Genomic DNA, 16,415 nt, shown 5'->3' on the forward strand with positions numbered 1-16,415 from the left:
TTGGTTGTGTGTAGAGATTATAGTATTTCATTTCCCTTGCATTTTTTTTTATTGAAGATACTGGATCTGAGTTTTCTCCCATTTATGTTTACAAGTCAAGAGTCTTTCTTGGAATCAGTGAACTGACAGCACTGTGAACAGATCTGAAAAAAGAATCAGACCCCTTTTATTTTTAAGTATTTTGTCCCTCACAATGAGCCTTTTTTCTTATTTTTGATCCTGCAGGGAAACATGCCGAATTTGTGATGATACAGTTGTATCAATAAGCCACAGAAATAGGCTCCATTTTCATAAATAAAGAATAAAGAGGCCAGAGTTCTCACCCTCTCTACATTTGTGTTGCTGCTTTGCCTACACCGCTTTACCCCAGATGAGGATCTGACCTTGGGAATTCACTGATAAAGCAAACAGAGCCTGAATTGTAAAAAAAAGTTCATTTTCAAAGGAAAATCTGACTTCACACAGGTGATAGCACAATTATATACATTTTTAAAAGAAGATCCTATTTTTTAGTTTTGCAGTGTGGAATTTTCACTTGAGACTGATGCAATTTTGCATGGTAGTGGCCAGGCAGAAAATCAACGACCTGAAAAAACTACAGAGCTAGCATCTTTCGGATGTTTTTCTTCAGTTTTCCGTACGATTTATTTTTTTCATTTAACATGTTTTCTTTTTCATTTTGAAGGTAGGCTCCTAATACAAAGTGATGAGCTGCTGCCCTGTAAACTCTGCCGTGCCTGCCAAACCCTCCGGCCATCCTGTCTGTACACTTACTTTCACCCTGACTCCCTCATGGTGTCTGCCTGGCCATTTATTTAGTGAAAGACACTCCTGTTCTCAGTTACTAGCACGTCATTAAGTCTTGCTGTCCTGAGAGTAACACAGGTATAACCAGACGCAGTTCTTGTTCCTGATATAATTAATCCTGACAAGCTTTCTGCCTTCCACGTTTGCTCAGGTGTAAATGCATCTCTCTGGCTATAGGGATACATAAAGTCAAATGTAGAACTGCTTTGCTGATATCACTGTTAAGAAAAAAAAAAAAAAAAGAAAACCACTATAACAGTATAATTTTCTTTGAAAAGGTGACGTGAACACAAATCTCCTGTATTAGTTACACATACTACCCCTGGGTTTAGTGGGGCTGCTGCCTGAGATCTAGGCATTGAGAACCAGAGTAAACCTTACTCCTGTTTGAAAATATCCTCCTGAGCAAACCTTACAGAATATGAATTTGCTCTTACAGAGCAGCTGCAGCGTCCTCATTGTCCTTTACTGCTAGCTATGGTAAATATGTGTGTAGAATATGTAGTTGCCAGAAGTTCTGGCTTTACTGGGAGAAGCACCAGAGGTGGTTGCAGTCTCCACCACAGAATTCCTGTGGGATGCAGCAAAATGATGGAGAAGCTTCAGAAAAAGGTCTTGGGCTATTTTCCTTCGGAAATACACGGTCAAGGCATATTGGTGATTTCTAGATCTTATGTGCTCAATATATAAGACTAGCCTGGTAGATTCAGACTTATATCTTGGCAGGTCTGTTGCCTGCTGGGACATTCCTGTGTAATTGTATTTATGGCGGGGTAGTCTTATAGAAAGTTGGTTCTTAGCTGGCCATGGAGATCAGAAAATGAAGACAAGCTTTTCGTCATTTCCCGAGTTCCCCGCCAGCTGCAGTAGTGGTGGCTCTCAGAGGCAGAAGACACCCAGCCCCTGGCCTATCACTCAGTCATCAGGTGAGCAGGGTGCACACATAGATTTGGGGGTGCTTTGGAGCCTTCACATTAGAGGGACCAAGCACAGTCTTAATTGAGTTCCCTGGTCTGTCATGTATCCCATGTGTAACCTTACGCAAGGCACGTATGGCTATAGTGCTAGGGCTACAGCTAGGTTGTTGGCTGCTGTTGAAAATCCTATCTTGGTACTGCTTGCAGTTTTCTAGGGACTTAAGACCCAAGCAAATCAAGCTCTTAGGCTGTGCTTCTGTTTCCCATCTGTAAAGTAAGAATAGCTCTTCCATTATCTCGCTTAGGTGTTACAAAGGTAAAAATACGAATGCTCATGGAATATTCACATACCGAAGGGGCAGGGATCATGCTTGTAGATCAGACAGGTAGAAGAGAGCAGGATCTTTCAATGTTGCTAAATACTGCAGGTCCAGAAGTGCTGCCGGCTGTGCTGCATGGTGGGGACAGTGGGGCCCGGGGTGGGGAGACTCTCTCAGGGTGTCTGTGATCTGTCCAGGAATGTCACCAGGGAAGATGCACTGGCAGGTGGGGCCCCTGGAGTGCTTTAATAAATGGTGCCGTAAAGACAGGTCACTGAATTTGCATGCTTAACAAATGGATTAATTAAGAGGCCAGATTGTGGCATAATGGAAAAGTATGTTCCAGAAAAGATCCCCACCCTTCACTGGACAACTGATAGAGGTTATTTATGGGAATAATAAAAGCTGTGCTACAAACGAAGAAGTTAGCTGCTAAAGAACAGGAATTCTCTTATGAGACTGGAACAGAAGGATAACCAAAAGAGAGGTGCTGTTGTCTTCTGATTTCCTGCAAACAAATCTGGATAGCTTTGCTATGCTGGTAGTAGGATGCTGAACTTTATTTCCTGGCCCTAATCACCTGATATGAATAAAGGTTTCAAAGGACTATACTGCTCTTGTATGGCCAAGATCAGTATCCACTGACTGCTGACTTACGTTACATGACTCTGCAGGTTAACGTTACAGATTTGCAATTGAAACTTGGCAATTCTGTTGATGAAAGGCATGAAGGAATATGATGCAGCTCGCTCTCTCCAAGTTCTAAACTGGGGGTAATGCAGCAGATGAGCGTAAACACTTCTTTTCTGCCATTCCAGTTGGCAAATACAACTTTGTATACACACAGCAAAGGCATTTGCTGAATATAGAGAAGCTTTTTTTTTTGACTCATCCTTTGAAGTTAGTCTGTGTTTTAACACTGAAATGCTAAAATAGTTAAAATGAAAGCACTCCGAGGACCTGCTTTGCAAGTAATAGCTCCCCTCAAGGTTATGGAGGCCTTTCAAGGTTCATTCTTTCAAATGCCTTTAACTTGGCAGGATCATGATCATTACCATTATTTGCATTGGAGTAGTGCTTGAAGATCCTGCAGCGCCGGTTACTGTACAGCATATTCTGAGACCCTGCCCAAAATAGCATGCTGCCTAAATAAATGAGATGCGAAAGGGTGGGGGAAGAAATTACTGTCCTGATGGTATGTCTGCTTGCAGTGGAGCAATGGCCAAGTTTGTACTTGGAACTTCATTAGAGTAGGGATATCAGAGCAGAGGGTGTGCTTAACTGCTTCTTGCACTCACAAGGCGGAGGGCAAAGTTCAGCAGGACCCCTCTTCCCCCAGATGCGACGGGACAGAAGCCAGCTGTTCCTATCGCGCTCTCACTGACAAGAGTCGTAGCAGCAAAAGCACTTTGGCTTTAGAGACTTCTGCCAACTCAGCTGTGCCTATAGGGACTTGCACCTTGTCTGAGATAGCTCTTGGCAGCAGCAGCCTGTGCCCTAGGCATGGCTCTTAAAATGACTGGGTCTGGGGCACATTTTAGGTGACCTTGGGTGCAGCTTGTCCATTAGTAGTAAGAACTTGCAGATTGGGCTTCTGAGCTCCATAACCTCTACTTCTTGCTAGTTTTGTTGTCATTTTAATCATACTGTAGGAATCCTAAGCAGCACGTAGTGGAAAACCTGTGGGATACTCTTTTAGCTTTTAACATAACAGAAAAGGATCATTTTGGATTGGGCACCCTCAAGCAGAAACCAAGGCATGAAGTTTGATCTGATATCCTGTGGAAAGTGGAATGCCCCTTTTCAGACCAAAAGATTTAGATCTTTTAGAACTAAAAGATTTAGAAGATTTAGAGGGTTTTTTGTCTTTCCGCCCAAATAGTACTTTTTTTTTTTTTTTTAAGGCCCAGACAGTCTTGTAGAGATGAACTATGACTTGATTAGAATTAATGCTGGAAAAATTATAATCAAGATTTAAAATAGAATTATGTGTATTTCACATCATGTTTTTAAGGCGGATGTGTGCAGCTAGTAAGATGCAAATAATAAAAAAGAAATCATCAAATGTGGAAAACATACTTTCTTAAGTACTGAAAATCCTGATAATAATATCTCAGTCTGGAGTAATTATGGCAGATTGTTTTAATCCAGGTATGTTGTGTTCACATGTAATAAAAATCATTCCCTCCTGAACCTCACTGCATACCCAGCCCTATGAGGAAAGATTTTTGATTGTGATTCTGATGTTATAGTTTGGTAATTCATTCTACGTTGATTAACATTTGCACATGGTTTCCCCTGAGCCCTCTTCCTCAGTCCTCCTGCTCTCAGCCCACTCTACCTCCATGCCGTCAACCCCCGGGTAAAACAACGATCCAGCACAGCGAGTGCCAGTATGTGAAATAGTAGCACGACTTGTGCTTTGTGTTGTTTTCTTTGCAAGGGAGAAAATTGGAGTCTTCACACAAGGGAGGACTTTGTTTTCCTCTTTCTGTTGTCTGTGATCCCCACCTGTTGTATATATGGTAAAAATATCTGGGAATTATAACCCAGCAACAGTACGCAGCCAGAGTCATGTGTGACCGGGTCAAACACACACTCGCTGGAGGGTCATGGCCAGGTTACTAAGTCAAGGCTGGCAAGTCTCCACGATAATGTTTTCTTTCTCTCTCACTCTTTTTTTTTTTTTTTTCTTTTTCTTCTCCCCTTGTCTGTCTTCCAAACAACAGTTAAAAAAAAAATCCCTCGTAACAATGCAAACTATTTAAGCATGACAAATTCAAAGAAGTTTTTTATTAAAAAAAAATTGGATGGGGGGGGCTGAGTCAATGATATTTTGGATTTAATTTTATAGTATAGTTTTATGTGGCACATGAAAGAGAGAAATTTGTATTGAAACAATTGAGACCCACTTTCCCAGTTCCTGGCTCTTTCCTGGAAGATGATTAAAAGCAGACTTTTTTTTCCAGACGAGACATAAAAATTAAATGATCTACAGTATATAGTTATTTTTTCAAATGTTTGGAGGCTTATAAATAACTTCTACAATCAAATGCACACATACAAGCAGCAGAGAATCTGGTTCTAATTACTTGTACTTTAGTTGAACTTTGGCGTTTCCTTTGACTTTCTGCCTAATGTATGTGAGCTGTGTGCCTTGCACTCCTGCAGTGAATTCACGAAAAAAAAAAAAAAAAAAAAAAAAGGGCAAAAAATCCAGACTCTTGTTGGTGCCAACAAAAATGAGGGTTAACAGAATGTTTTGACCAAATGCAACACTTTGCTATTCACCCTAATTAGCTGAAATTGCTGCTTCCCATCAGGGACCCTGAGCTCAGTATTCAAAATTCCCTTGAGGCTATCCAGGAAATGCCATTTGCTTTACAACTTCTTATTCTTTTAAGACTCAACTGTCCAAAGTGTGCATTAACATACAAGCTTAATAATCTAAGTTTCTAGCAAAGCGCAAGGCATTTCATAGTGCTTGACTGCTTCTAGTTGGTCACAAAGTAAAATACCTCCTCCATCTGTCAACATGGTTTAGCTGGCAGTAAATTAGCTCTCACAAAGCATGCTGTGCTTTTAAAGATCTTATCTGCTGCTTTATCTAACCTTTAGAAATATTTCAGACATCTTAGGAATTGTGAAGTGACCGATTGTTTGAGAGTCCCTGTGTGCTTAAGCTGCATTCAGGTGTAGGGTGACAGCAGTAAGGCTCTGTTTTCTCAGGTGAGTAGGGACCCTGAAGTGTCGAATCCTGCAGGACAAGACAGCGGGGCAGTGAAAGAAGTTGCATTTTTCTTTTTTTCTTTTTTTTTAATTTTCCTAAAATTGTAAGACTGGTTTAAAAACGCCTCTTCTGGAAATATCAACTGTCTCCCCTTCGTCTTTTATATCTTCCACCTTTCACATGCAGACATGTGTAGAGGAAAGTGGGTTCTGCTTTTGTGCATCCACTAGCCACCAACATGATACAGAAATAATGCCTTACACCTGCTGAGCATGAACTGCTACAGATGCCTGCATTGGGTTTCTGCACTTCCATGCTGGCAGTACATGCATTTTCAAATAAAGCTAAATCTAAGGAAGAACAGTCAGTCAGAAACTGGAGTAAGAATTGAGCATGTGTAACCTGAGTTCAGGCCTTCTCCAGAAAGCTGTACATCTTGCCTGTTATCAAAAGTGAATGTCCCCAAACTGGGTTTTCTTACCAAAAAAAAAAATCAAACTCTCTAGACAGTTCTCCGCTGATGCAAGTATTATATTCAATAGATTAAGCCCTTTTAGTGGCGCATATATATATATATATATATATATATGGGTGTTTTAGGGAGGGTCTTCTGGTTTACAGTGGCTCTTTCCTTCTCGTATAGCTCTTCAAACTGTCCAGTTTGAAAAAAGTCCGGAAAAAAATTCTCTAATGGCACCTTCAGCTCTTCAGTTGCTGACTGTGTCATGTATTTATGAACTGAGCTGGTTTCTTAATCTCTTCTGGGTATCACAAGTTCCTGGTGCTTGGCCAGTGCCTGACAGATGTCTGTGGTACATATGGTTAATGGTTTGAACACTACTGTTGGATGCTGGTGCTTGTTTAGGATGAAATCATGAAAAAGGCAGAGTCTATCGGCATTATTCCTCAAAGACTATTTTCCCCAAACTGAAATCACAGAGGGATTGCAGGAGTGTAGTTGTTTTATTGAATGACACAACCTTGTTTTCCCGTGGGGAGCCTAAAAACTGCCTTTTAGATGGACTGGGAGAGTTGAATGAGCTAATACGAAACACATTATCTGCTGGTATTAGAGTTTTAAAGCTAAAATTTTACCATTCCATAGACTGATTGGAAGCCACCATAATTCATGTATGAGCATGAAATAAGGCAGGAATGTTTGAGGCCCCTCAAGGGCATTTGATGAATCTAACTTTAATTTAAAAGTACTAATAGATTATTGATTCAAGCAGGGTGGCTGTGCAGAGATCAATAGCAGAGCACTCTCTATGTCTCTTAAATACCGAAAATTATTGTTGACAAGAAATGATAATTCTTAAAGTTTTCTTGGTGCGAGTAGGTACCTGTAAATTTTTTTGTTTGCCAAAGTTCAGTGTATTTAATGCTGCAAAAGGTGAGTACAGTTCTGGACATTAATGTCACAATTTATGGAGCTATGTTATTTTACTTTTCTGTTTTTTTCACAGTCTCCTTATTGTTAGATACATAAATAAATTGTTCCCATTGGAAAGATATTTCTTTGCTTAGAATCAGAGCCTTTAACAGTTCACTCTCACATTTATTTTCTTCTCAAGAAATGTCTGTCCTTGAAGTTGATAGTAGATTAACTGAAGTAAATATGACAGAAAGGGCCCCTTCTCTCACAAGTAATCAAAAGTTGCATCGTGCTCAGTGATTCCCTCTGTGAATTCTGCAGAACATGAGTTGACAATGAATCATGAGTTTAATACAAATGTATCATATTTGTAATCTGAAAAATATCATGTACAGTAAATCTTGTCTAAGATTTTTTCATTGAGTAATATTCTTTAGGGTCTGCTGTTAGTACTCTTGAGATTCAGCTCTGCTGATAGTGCCTAATATTTCTGGATAGATCTGAGTTCACAGATCCTGTCATTTTTGTATATCTGTTGAAAAGTTAGAGGGATTTATCTGAGAAGCAGCAGACGGCTAGGTGAAACATGAAAATGTATTGCACATTACAATAAATGTGAGGAATGATGACAGCATATCACAGAAAACTAATGCAGATGTTTTGGAAAGATGTAGTTCTCATGTCTTATCTCGCATCGTAGAGCTTTCATGTCCTTTCCCTGAAAGGGATAACTGGCTTTTCAGCAGGTTCAAAACAAATGACCATCTAGAAATATTAAGGCAATAAAGGGATGTGGGGTCATAATGTGTAAGTAGCTCTTTCTCAGAGAGGTTTCCTGATGTTACAAATCCTAAGGTAGGTAAGGAAGTGTTGCTGGGTTGCGCTAGTTTTACAGATTTAAAAAAAAAAAAAAAGCCAGGTAGTTTTCACTTCAGGTCTTAAACTCAGTTGTTTGTCTCTTTATATATGTCCTGATGCATGTGGCTGTCCTGCTGTTGCAGAACTGCTCGTTGGAAGTGTTGCCTTTTGTAGAAAAAAGCAAGAGATACAAGAATTCTCCCAAGATTAGGTACTGTTTGGAAGGGTAGATGCCACAGTTTCTCTTTGAAGGCTGATACCCAGTGTGAGCACATGGATCCCATGCAATTCAATAGGTTAAAACCAGAACATGACACAAAGTTGTCCATTTTTGAGTCCGGTAAGAGGTTCAAACCCTATATCTGAAGTGAGCTGAAGCTTTTGTGATGATGAGTAGCTGGATCATGAAAAATGATCAGGTACTTTAAAATATACTTTTGAGGCTATAGCGTGTAGTCCTGTCATTGATTGCCCTACTTTAGTTCCCCATAAATTTTGCTAGGGAAGACAAATTAATGTGTATTATACAAAGAAAGATATGGGCCAGTTTGATAGTGATAATACAATAAATGATCAGTTATTTAAAGTTAATTCATAAATCATTCAATTATATTTCTTTTTTCTTTTGTAGCAGTGGAAACTCAGAGCACCAGTTCTGAAGAACTTGTTCCAAGCCCTCCTTCACCACTTCCACCCCCTCGTGTTTACAAGCCCTGTTTTGTCTGTCAAGACAAGTCATCCGGCTATCACTATGGTGTCAGTGCTTGTGAGGGATGTAAGGTGAGTGTCGTCATCTCCCTTTCCTTTTGTAGGATGACATTTCATTTTAGAGAGGGGCAAAGCAATGCAGTTCGGTGTGACTTGATGGTCTCCAAAGATGCCTGTACCTTTCTTGTTTAAATTAATTCTGATTCATGAGTAAAACCAAGTAAATTACCATCATGCCTGGAATTATTTCTGTTTATAACTTGTGCCAAAGTGTGTCTTTCAGGGACTTCTGTAAGTATTAGCTAAGATGACAATGTGATCATAAATGCTGACATAATCAAAGAATAAAGTGAAAACACTCTGGGACTCTTCACTGTCCTTCTGTAGGTCAGGTATGCTCTGAGAACTCACAGACCATTGGCTGCTCTCAGCCTTTTTCTGTGTGCTGCTACCTCTGGGTATCCAGGGGGTGGAATCTGGGAGCAGGATCTGATCTTCTGGAAGTTCTTGGCATAGTCTCTAACTAATTTGAAATCAGATTAGGAATTTGAGGATTGGCAGGTTGGTATTCGCAAAATTTAATCTGGCACACTACAGTGCTGGCCCATCTACTAGCTGCTTTTCAAGTGCTTGTGATTGTCAAAGCATGGATTGACTGTCTGTAGGATGTGGTAATACAATGGACCCTTCTAAACTTAAGAATGTCTAAAGACGAGATACAGATCAGAGAAGCAATGTCAGCTAAACCATGTGTTTATGGCAATAATTAGAGGTGTACACACAGGGACCAGCATGCACGAAAGCAAGAAGATAGTGCAAAAAATGCTAAAGGAAAGCTACCACAGGACAGATGCTCTCATAGTTAATTTTATTAGTTACGGTACCCTAGTGTAATGTTCTTTTTTAACAATTAAAGACCTATGATTTTGATCCTTAAAATGAAAATAGTTGTGTAGTGCTTAGTACAGTGAAGATACTAATGCATGCTGAAAATGGGACAGGTGCTATATCCATATAAAGTTATGAAAATAATAAAAGGTATTTTTCTGGTTTATTTTTGTGAAATAATATTTTTCAGATACTATGCAGTTAGCCATTTTTACTTCATCTTTTGAACCTGCAACTTCTTCCATGCTACTGGCCTTTTGTAGTGAGTGACATAAAATATCATTGTCCTGGGTTTGTGTCATTAGACAGAAAAGCTATAGGGTTGGAGTCTGGTTTCCCACCTATTTTATAGCTGTAGATGATGAAGTAGTGGAAGTAACTATTTAAGCTCACCTCAGTTTTAGAATTTCTGGTATTGAGGCTTCCCTTGGATATCGTGCCTGTATTTTTTTCTTTTAGATGCTACAAAACTGTCAGAATTTAAGTGTCTGTTAGGAAGAACTATGGTAAGAATGTGCTGTAACTGATTTAATTAAATAGGAAATCTCATCATACTCAGATGCGAACACACAAATGGTGGTGTCATTTGCTCACCCACACATTCCCTCTAAGCACAGACGTAATTGCAGACTGTGGCAGAAAGGTCACATGTCCCTAAGACTTCATTATTTTTGAAAAATACGCAGAAATATACTGTAGGGCTTTTATTGGCATACCACAAAGCATTTTCATAAATAATTAAAGCAAGACCACACTTGTCAAAATGTATGAATGTGTTAGCCATTATTCAACAACAACAAAAAAATCTTGTTCGCTTATTTGCTAATTTGCAAAATGGAGTAATTCAGCACTTAGCAATAGCTGCTGTTAAAAGAAAAAAAAAAAGAATAGATTAGTTATGTACAAAACCTGTCGGTCTGTGAGAAATAACGCAACTCCAAAACAGTAACTTGACTGTTTGAGACTGGTAATATTTGGGTTATTTTATGCTAGCTCTTCAGAAGGTTGGAATAGATTTTATGAATCTCTTCCACTGATTGAATCAACTTCCTTAGTGCCAAAAACTGGCAAGAAACATGATGAGACCACTGAGTCAAGCAGTGTTCCCTTTGGTGGACAGTCATGTACTCCATTTGCCATTGAAAGTTGAGCTTTCAGGTCAACAGAAGTGGCGTGCTGCATGACAGCAGACAGCAGTACATGACCACAACACCAGAGACAGCCTCAGAAAACTTTACGTTGCCAGTTTCTACTCTTTCTCTGAAGAATGTTACCCTTTTCCCTTGAGCCCTTTTGAACCATTTGGTTTATTTTTCTTTTCCTTCATCTTTGCTCTACACTTGCTTTCACACATTTTTTCATGGTCCTGTACCATAAGAAAGCTGACATCTTGTCGTTCTTATTGCTAACCATACAGGCTCCTGCCAGTACTCAAGTCTACCTTCACCCTTGGTTTCCAGTATCAGTTCTTCATGCTTCACTTTCTTCATACAAAAATTTAGATAGTTGCTTTGCAAGTTTCAGTAACCACTGAGCATTGAGCACTGCCACTGAGGAAGCCTTATGTCCTGTGGATCTCTGCCTTTTAGCTGGTTAACCCAGGTTTATTAGAGAGCCTATGTTTCACTGAAGTCTTCTGCTTGGTATGGAGCTGGAGTTTCATGCTGATTCTCTGGTGAATCAGGGAGAAATAATAAGGAAGAATTAGTGTTACAGCCTTTTGTCTACTTAGGAAACACAAATTTATTTCTCCTTTACCTGAACACACATATCCATGCAATTTGAAAGAACCCGATTTTCTTCAAGATTTAAAATTTCACTGAAGCTGACCAACATGTTCAAAAGCTGTTGGGATGGGGAGAGGCAACCTAGCTTACAGACAGCTCGGCTGCACAAAACATGTTAGCCATAAGAAGCTAGACTAAAATGTCAGCCAAATCAAGTATTAGTTCTCCTCTTTTTCCTCTTTTCCTCTGACCTTGTTGTGTTTTCTCTTTCTTCAGTCCTATTTCCACCATTTCTTTCTTGACCTGGTTTGCAATCTCTGTTCTTTGTTGTTATACCTTAAAAATTCACTCCTTTTTCCTCCTGCACTACACCTCCATCTGCTCTGAGGGCCTCTTCTCAAGTCTTTTCCCTTTCTGACTAGTTTACCTTTCCCTTCAAACTTCTGGCAGTCTTCTTTCTCAAGGGAAACACAAATTGAAAACTCTGCTCATATCGTATTTATATGGGTTGGAACTAGATGATCTTTAAGGTCCCTTCCAACTCAAACCATTCTATGATTATCTAATTAGGGTCCCATTCCTTTTGTTTTTCTGTGCTGACTTTCCCTTGGTTTTCTTCTGGTTCTCTCTCTGTTCTGTCTCTTCTGCCTTTCTCCTTTGAGCTCTAGTGAAGCTGCTGTCACAGTGATCAGCAGCAGTCTCCATCTAGTGCAAAGGAACAGCTTTCTGTCCTCCAGGTTTTGAGTTGATGACTGTCTTTGATTCAGCAGGCTTTCTTTTTCCTGGCTTTCAGGGCTCTTTACATTCTCCTGCTACTTTGCATACTGTTTATTCCTTGTCTCCTTAAACGGCTCTTTATCCATTTCCTGATGCTGTGCCTGGAGGTTCGGTTCTTTGGTTTTCTGTCTCAAAAGCATCAGTTACTGACCTGTTTTATGGCAGATCTGTGGGAGAGGTCGTTGCAATATTCTGCTCATATAGTGTGTATTCTTAATGGAGATCCTTCCAGCCAGGAGCCCTTGGACAACTGTGGATGGTGATTATGACCCTGTGATTCTCAGTTTGGGAACCACTGCACTAGAAATTTTGTCTTCCCCCAACTGTCACCAAGCCATGGATGAATTCCAAAGCTACCCCCATCTCTGACTTCTCTCCTGCAGTCTTTCCCTGGTACATCTTCTTGCTCATCTCACTGCTACCTTGGACACAGAGTTCGTGAAGACAGGACTTTCCATCCTCTCTCTGTGACATCACCAACTGTAATCTCATGGTGTGCATTTTTTTCAGACATCATGCCATGATGGCATCATTTCTGATCTGCAGTGTTGTAATTCACATGATTTGTTGTCCTTTTTCCTCCAGAATCTGTCTTCAGCTGCCTTCATTGTGAAACCATTGCTATGGTCTTCTTGCATGGTGATTAAATTGGTCCCTTCCCCTGTCCTTCCTTCCCCTTTCGCCACTCACTGTCATCCTTGGACCTTATTCTTTCAGGTACCTAGGAACAACCTCCTAACCTCCTTTAAAAAACACTTTCTCAGTATTCTAAGCACCCTTTTTTTTAAGTGATCCTTCTGTTTTATTCATTACCAGAGTCTTCAGTACTGTGCCCCACTAGAAAGACTGTTCTGTGGCTTGTTTTGATATACTAGCCTTTAAGGGGTTTTAGGGGCTGGAGTATTTCATAATATGCACTTATGAACCACAGTGAAAGTTTAGGAGCTGTCTAAAAACTTTAACCTACCTTGGTTTTTATTGGTATGTTCATGCAGAAAATTTAATTTGTGATTAGCAATTTAGAATACCTGACTTCTTGCCTTCCAAACTTAAAATTTAGGAGCTTTCAGAAGCATTCCAAGATTTTTTTCAATTTGGTCAGTTAAATTCAGCAGTCAGAATTTTTTTTGTGTGTTTTAAACCAATCTGTGTTTATATCTGGGTGCTATGCTGCAAAAGGCTGATGTGTCTCATAGCCTGTCAGTGGCTTTGTGTATGTATTAGAATCTCAAAACCAGACTGATCTTCACAGTACACTTGTATTTTGTAAGAAAAAATCCAGGACCAGTCCATCTTTTTATGTGTAAAATACAATACGTTGACAATATTCAGCTTATTTACAACTTTTCCATTTTGTAAACTGAGTGGCATTTCAGAGGTGGGTTTTAGAATCTACTCATGTATTTCATGACCTCAACTAAAGACTTCTGAATTTATTTTTTTTTTTTCCCCCGATCTTTGGGTGTTGCTACATAGCATGCAAACAAATTCCGTACAAAACAAGCAACTTGGATTTATCCAGCTGGTACAAGTGATTATAGGGCTGGCTGTCACCGAAAGCTCAGCTCTTTGGTCCTGATTTGACTCATCATTATAGCTGGGTTTGCAGAAAGGGAGACTGAGAGTAGTGGGCTGGATTCCCCATACAATGCCGTCATTGTGTGGGCGAAGAGAAGAAGCTGGTGTTCTGGCAGCTTCAGCTGTCTCTAAAAGCCTTGTCCCTTGTTCTGGGCATTCAAAACCGGCATTCCTCTGCTGGCAGTCCTGCCTGGATTCCTGGCTTGAATTCGGTGGGCAGCAAAGATGGCCAGAGCAGTTTCAGGAGAGAAGGCAGCGCAACATATAAGAGGGTAGTTTTACGGTCCAGCGCTTTTGTCTGAATGATCAAGGTGCCTCTCTGCCTATTGTTGATGCTAATGGACAAAAATGTAGACAAATCTGCTTCAACACCAAGGGATACCAAGTTGGCTTTTATCATAAAAGAAGGATGGCTTTTATCATAAAAGAAGAATAGCTTTTCTTCCATCAGAGTTTTCATATAAAATCACATCTAATGTGGGATCATTAAATTAAAAGGGTGGCCACATTTAATATCTTTTCAAAGGTCTTAAGCTATGAAAATATGTTTATTTGTTTGACACCTTACTGATTCAATTTTTTTTTTTTTTTTTTTTATTGTGGAGACTTTAAGCAGTGTGGAAAATAGGCATTGACATAAACCTTGAAACTGAGGCCTATATTCTGTAGGACTGGCTCCCCCCCCTGCCCCCCTAAATAAGACACATAGAAGAAGAAAAGGAAAAAAAAGAGAGAAAATTAAACAATTTTTGCTTTGTCCAGATTTGCTGATCCATGTGGATGTTTAGCTTGGGAGAAAAGCTGTCATTTTGTTAACAGGCTTATCTTACTTGCTTACAGATGCAGTGGGAGGCAGTCCTATCACTCAATTTGAGGCCTAGAATTAGTTGCCTGACTTTGAAGACTGGGCTCTCTCTGCACTGGAGACAGAGGAGCTCCTCTGATGGCTGATTCAGAGCACCTAAACTGGATCTACTCTGGGTCACCCCCCAGAGTATCCCGTCCCCCTGAGCCACTGGGTTAGGAGCCCAAAGCACAACTATGTTAATATCCTCCATGATTATCACCCACAGCTATGTTCCTCTGGACACTGAGAGGGTTGGGGTTCCTCTGTTGCAGGCCATGAATTCGTGATCAGCATCTGTCAACAACGGATTTACAAAATGCTACTGACAGAGAGTGGAACTGGTTTTGATTTTACTTATTTATTTGAAGTTCAATGACAAGGATATTATGCTTTGATCCGCAAGAAATGTTGACTGGCCTAAAATATTTTAGGAACTGTCATAGCAAAGTTCCTTTTATGGAACAGTGTCCTTTGGGACAAATACCTTTTTAATGATGCCTCTTACATCATCTGAGGACAGATTTGTGTTTTCTTAGGCAGTTCTGGGATTGTAGAGGGATCTTAAGCAGCAGTTCATTTTGATAACACTATTCTTGCACATGTTAGCTTCTAGCTATAATGTAATTATAATTAAGCCCTTTATTGGGAATTAAGGATCCAGACATAGAATTTTCTTAGTTACCTAACACTAAGAAATAAAAGCAAGCTTCATCAAACTAGCTTATATTCTGTATAGTTGTCTGACTGTGCTTTCCTGGCATGTTTTAATCAACTATAACTGAAACAAAAAGTAAAAGAGATGTAAAGTTGAAAATATGTGCACAGTATGATTTGTATCAGGGAAAGAAGTAATATTGTTTGCAGCAATGCAATTGTGAAAGCTTCTATTGGTTCAAAGAAAAATACAGATCAGCTTGAACGATCAAGCTGTATTTGTCTCCATTTAGGATGTATTAGTAAGTGACAGTGCCACCAGTAAAGATGCATGCTGTCGTTCTTGCAGAGCTATGAAAAATTCCTCAAATCATAGAAGATTGCTCCTAGTTTCAGCTAAATCAACAAATCATTTTTTAGAAGGTGAAAAATGTATTTTGAGATACATTTCTGCATACTATTAATATCATCTGATCTTAAACTGTAAGCACTTTGCTGTGTAGCAATGTTCGAAGCCCTTGTGCAGAGATTCCAAATTACTTTCTAAGTATGCTAACCACGCTGCTCCAGCTATTTGTGAGCACAAGGGCTAATGTCCTGTGGAAACAGGAACTGGAAACTACTCTCTTATTTTGCATAAACTGTCAAATAACAACATATAACTGTTTGTCTTAAATCTTGCCCTCTCTTCTTGTGCAAAATTCGTGATACCATCAGTGAAGGCTTTCTCAAAAAAGAACGGCAGTATCAGACTCTTAAACTATGGTGCATTGGTGACCAGCCACGTTTTGCCGCTTTGCCGTGCTGTGTACCTGGAAGATTTCTGGCTGTTCCTTTTCCACATGGCCGTCTCCTGTGGACAGTTTGGATGCCGCTGTCCCATTTCAGAGGCCAAAGGAGTTAACTAAGTTAGATGTGGATTTTCCCATCATACGTGAGCCAGCCATAGTGCCCATGACTGTTCCTAAGAGCATTTCCTAATATAGACGTAACCTTCATGCATGCTGACCTTGCGTATCTTTTCAGAGTCTTTGGCCAGTCCGTAACAGCTATATTTTTTTCATTGTTACTACTAAACTAAAATTGTTGAGTCTTACTCTTCTGGCAATGTCGGTTCCTTTCTATACCTGAGAATACACACCATAAAAAGAAGAAACTTCAAATTTACATGTGTATGTACCTGAGCCTTGGGCTTCAATCATGGTTTCTCGCACCAAGGTAGGTACTGA

The 16,415-nt window shown here is 39.8% G+C and overlaps 1 protein-coding gene across 3 annotated transcripts in view; it reads left to right on the forward strand.

Moving 5' to 3' along the window:
* RARB (retinoic acid receptor beta) overlaps window positions 1-16,415 on the forward strand; it is a 321,227-nt gene that overhangs the window by 244,383 nt on the left and 60,429 nt on the right. For all 3 annotated transcript variants that reach the window (XM_074900539.1, XM_074900540.1, XM_074900541.1), the window contains one exon: window positions 8,639-8,787. In XM_074900539.1, the coding sequence (XP_074756640.1) occupies window positions 8,639-8,787 (149 nt within the window). The remainder of the gene's footprint in view (window positions 1-8,638; window positions 8,788-16,415) is intronic.

The sequence above is a fragment of the Athene noctua genome, chromosome 2 (genome assembly GCF_965140245.1).
Source record: "Athene noctua chromosome 2, bAthNoc1.hap1.1, whole genome shotgun sequence".
Lineage (NCBI taxonomy): Eukaryota > Metazoa > Chordata > Aves > Strigiformes > Strigidae > Athene > Athene noctua.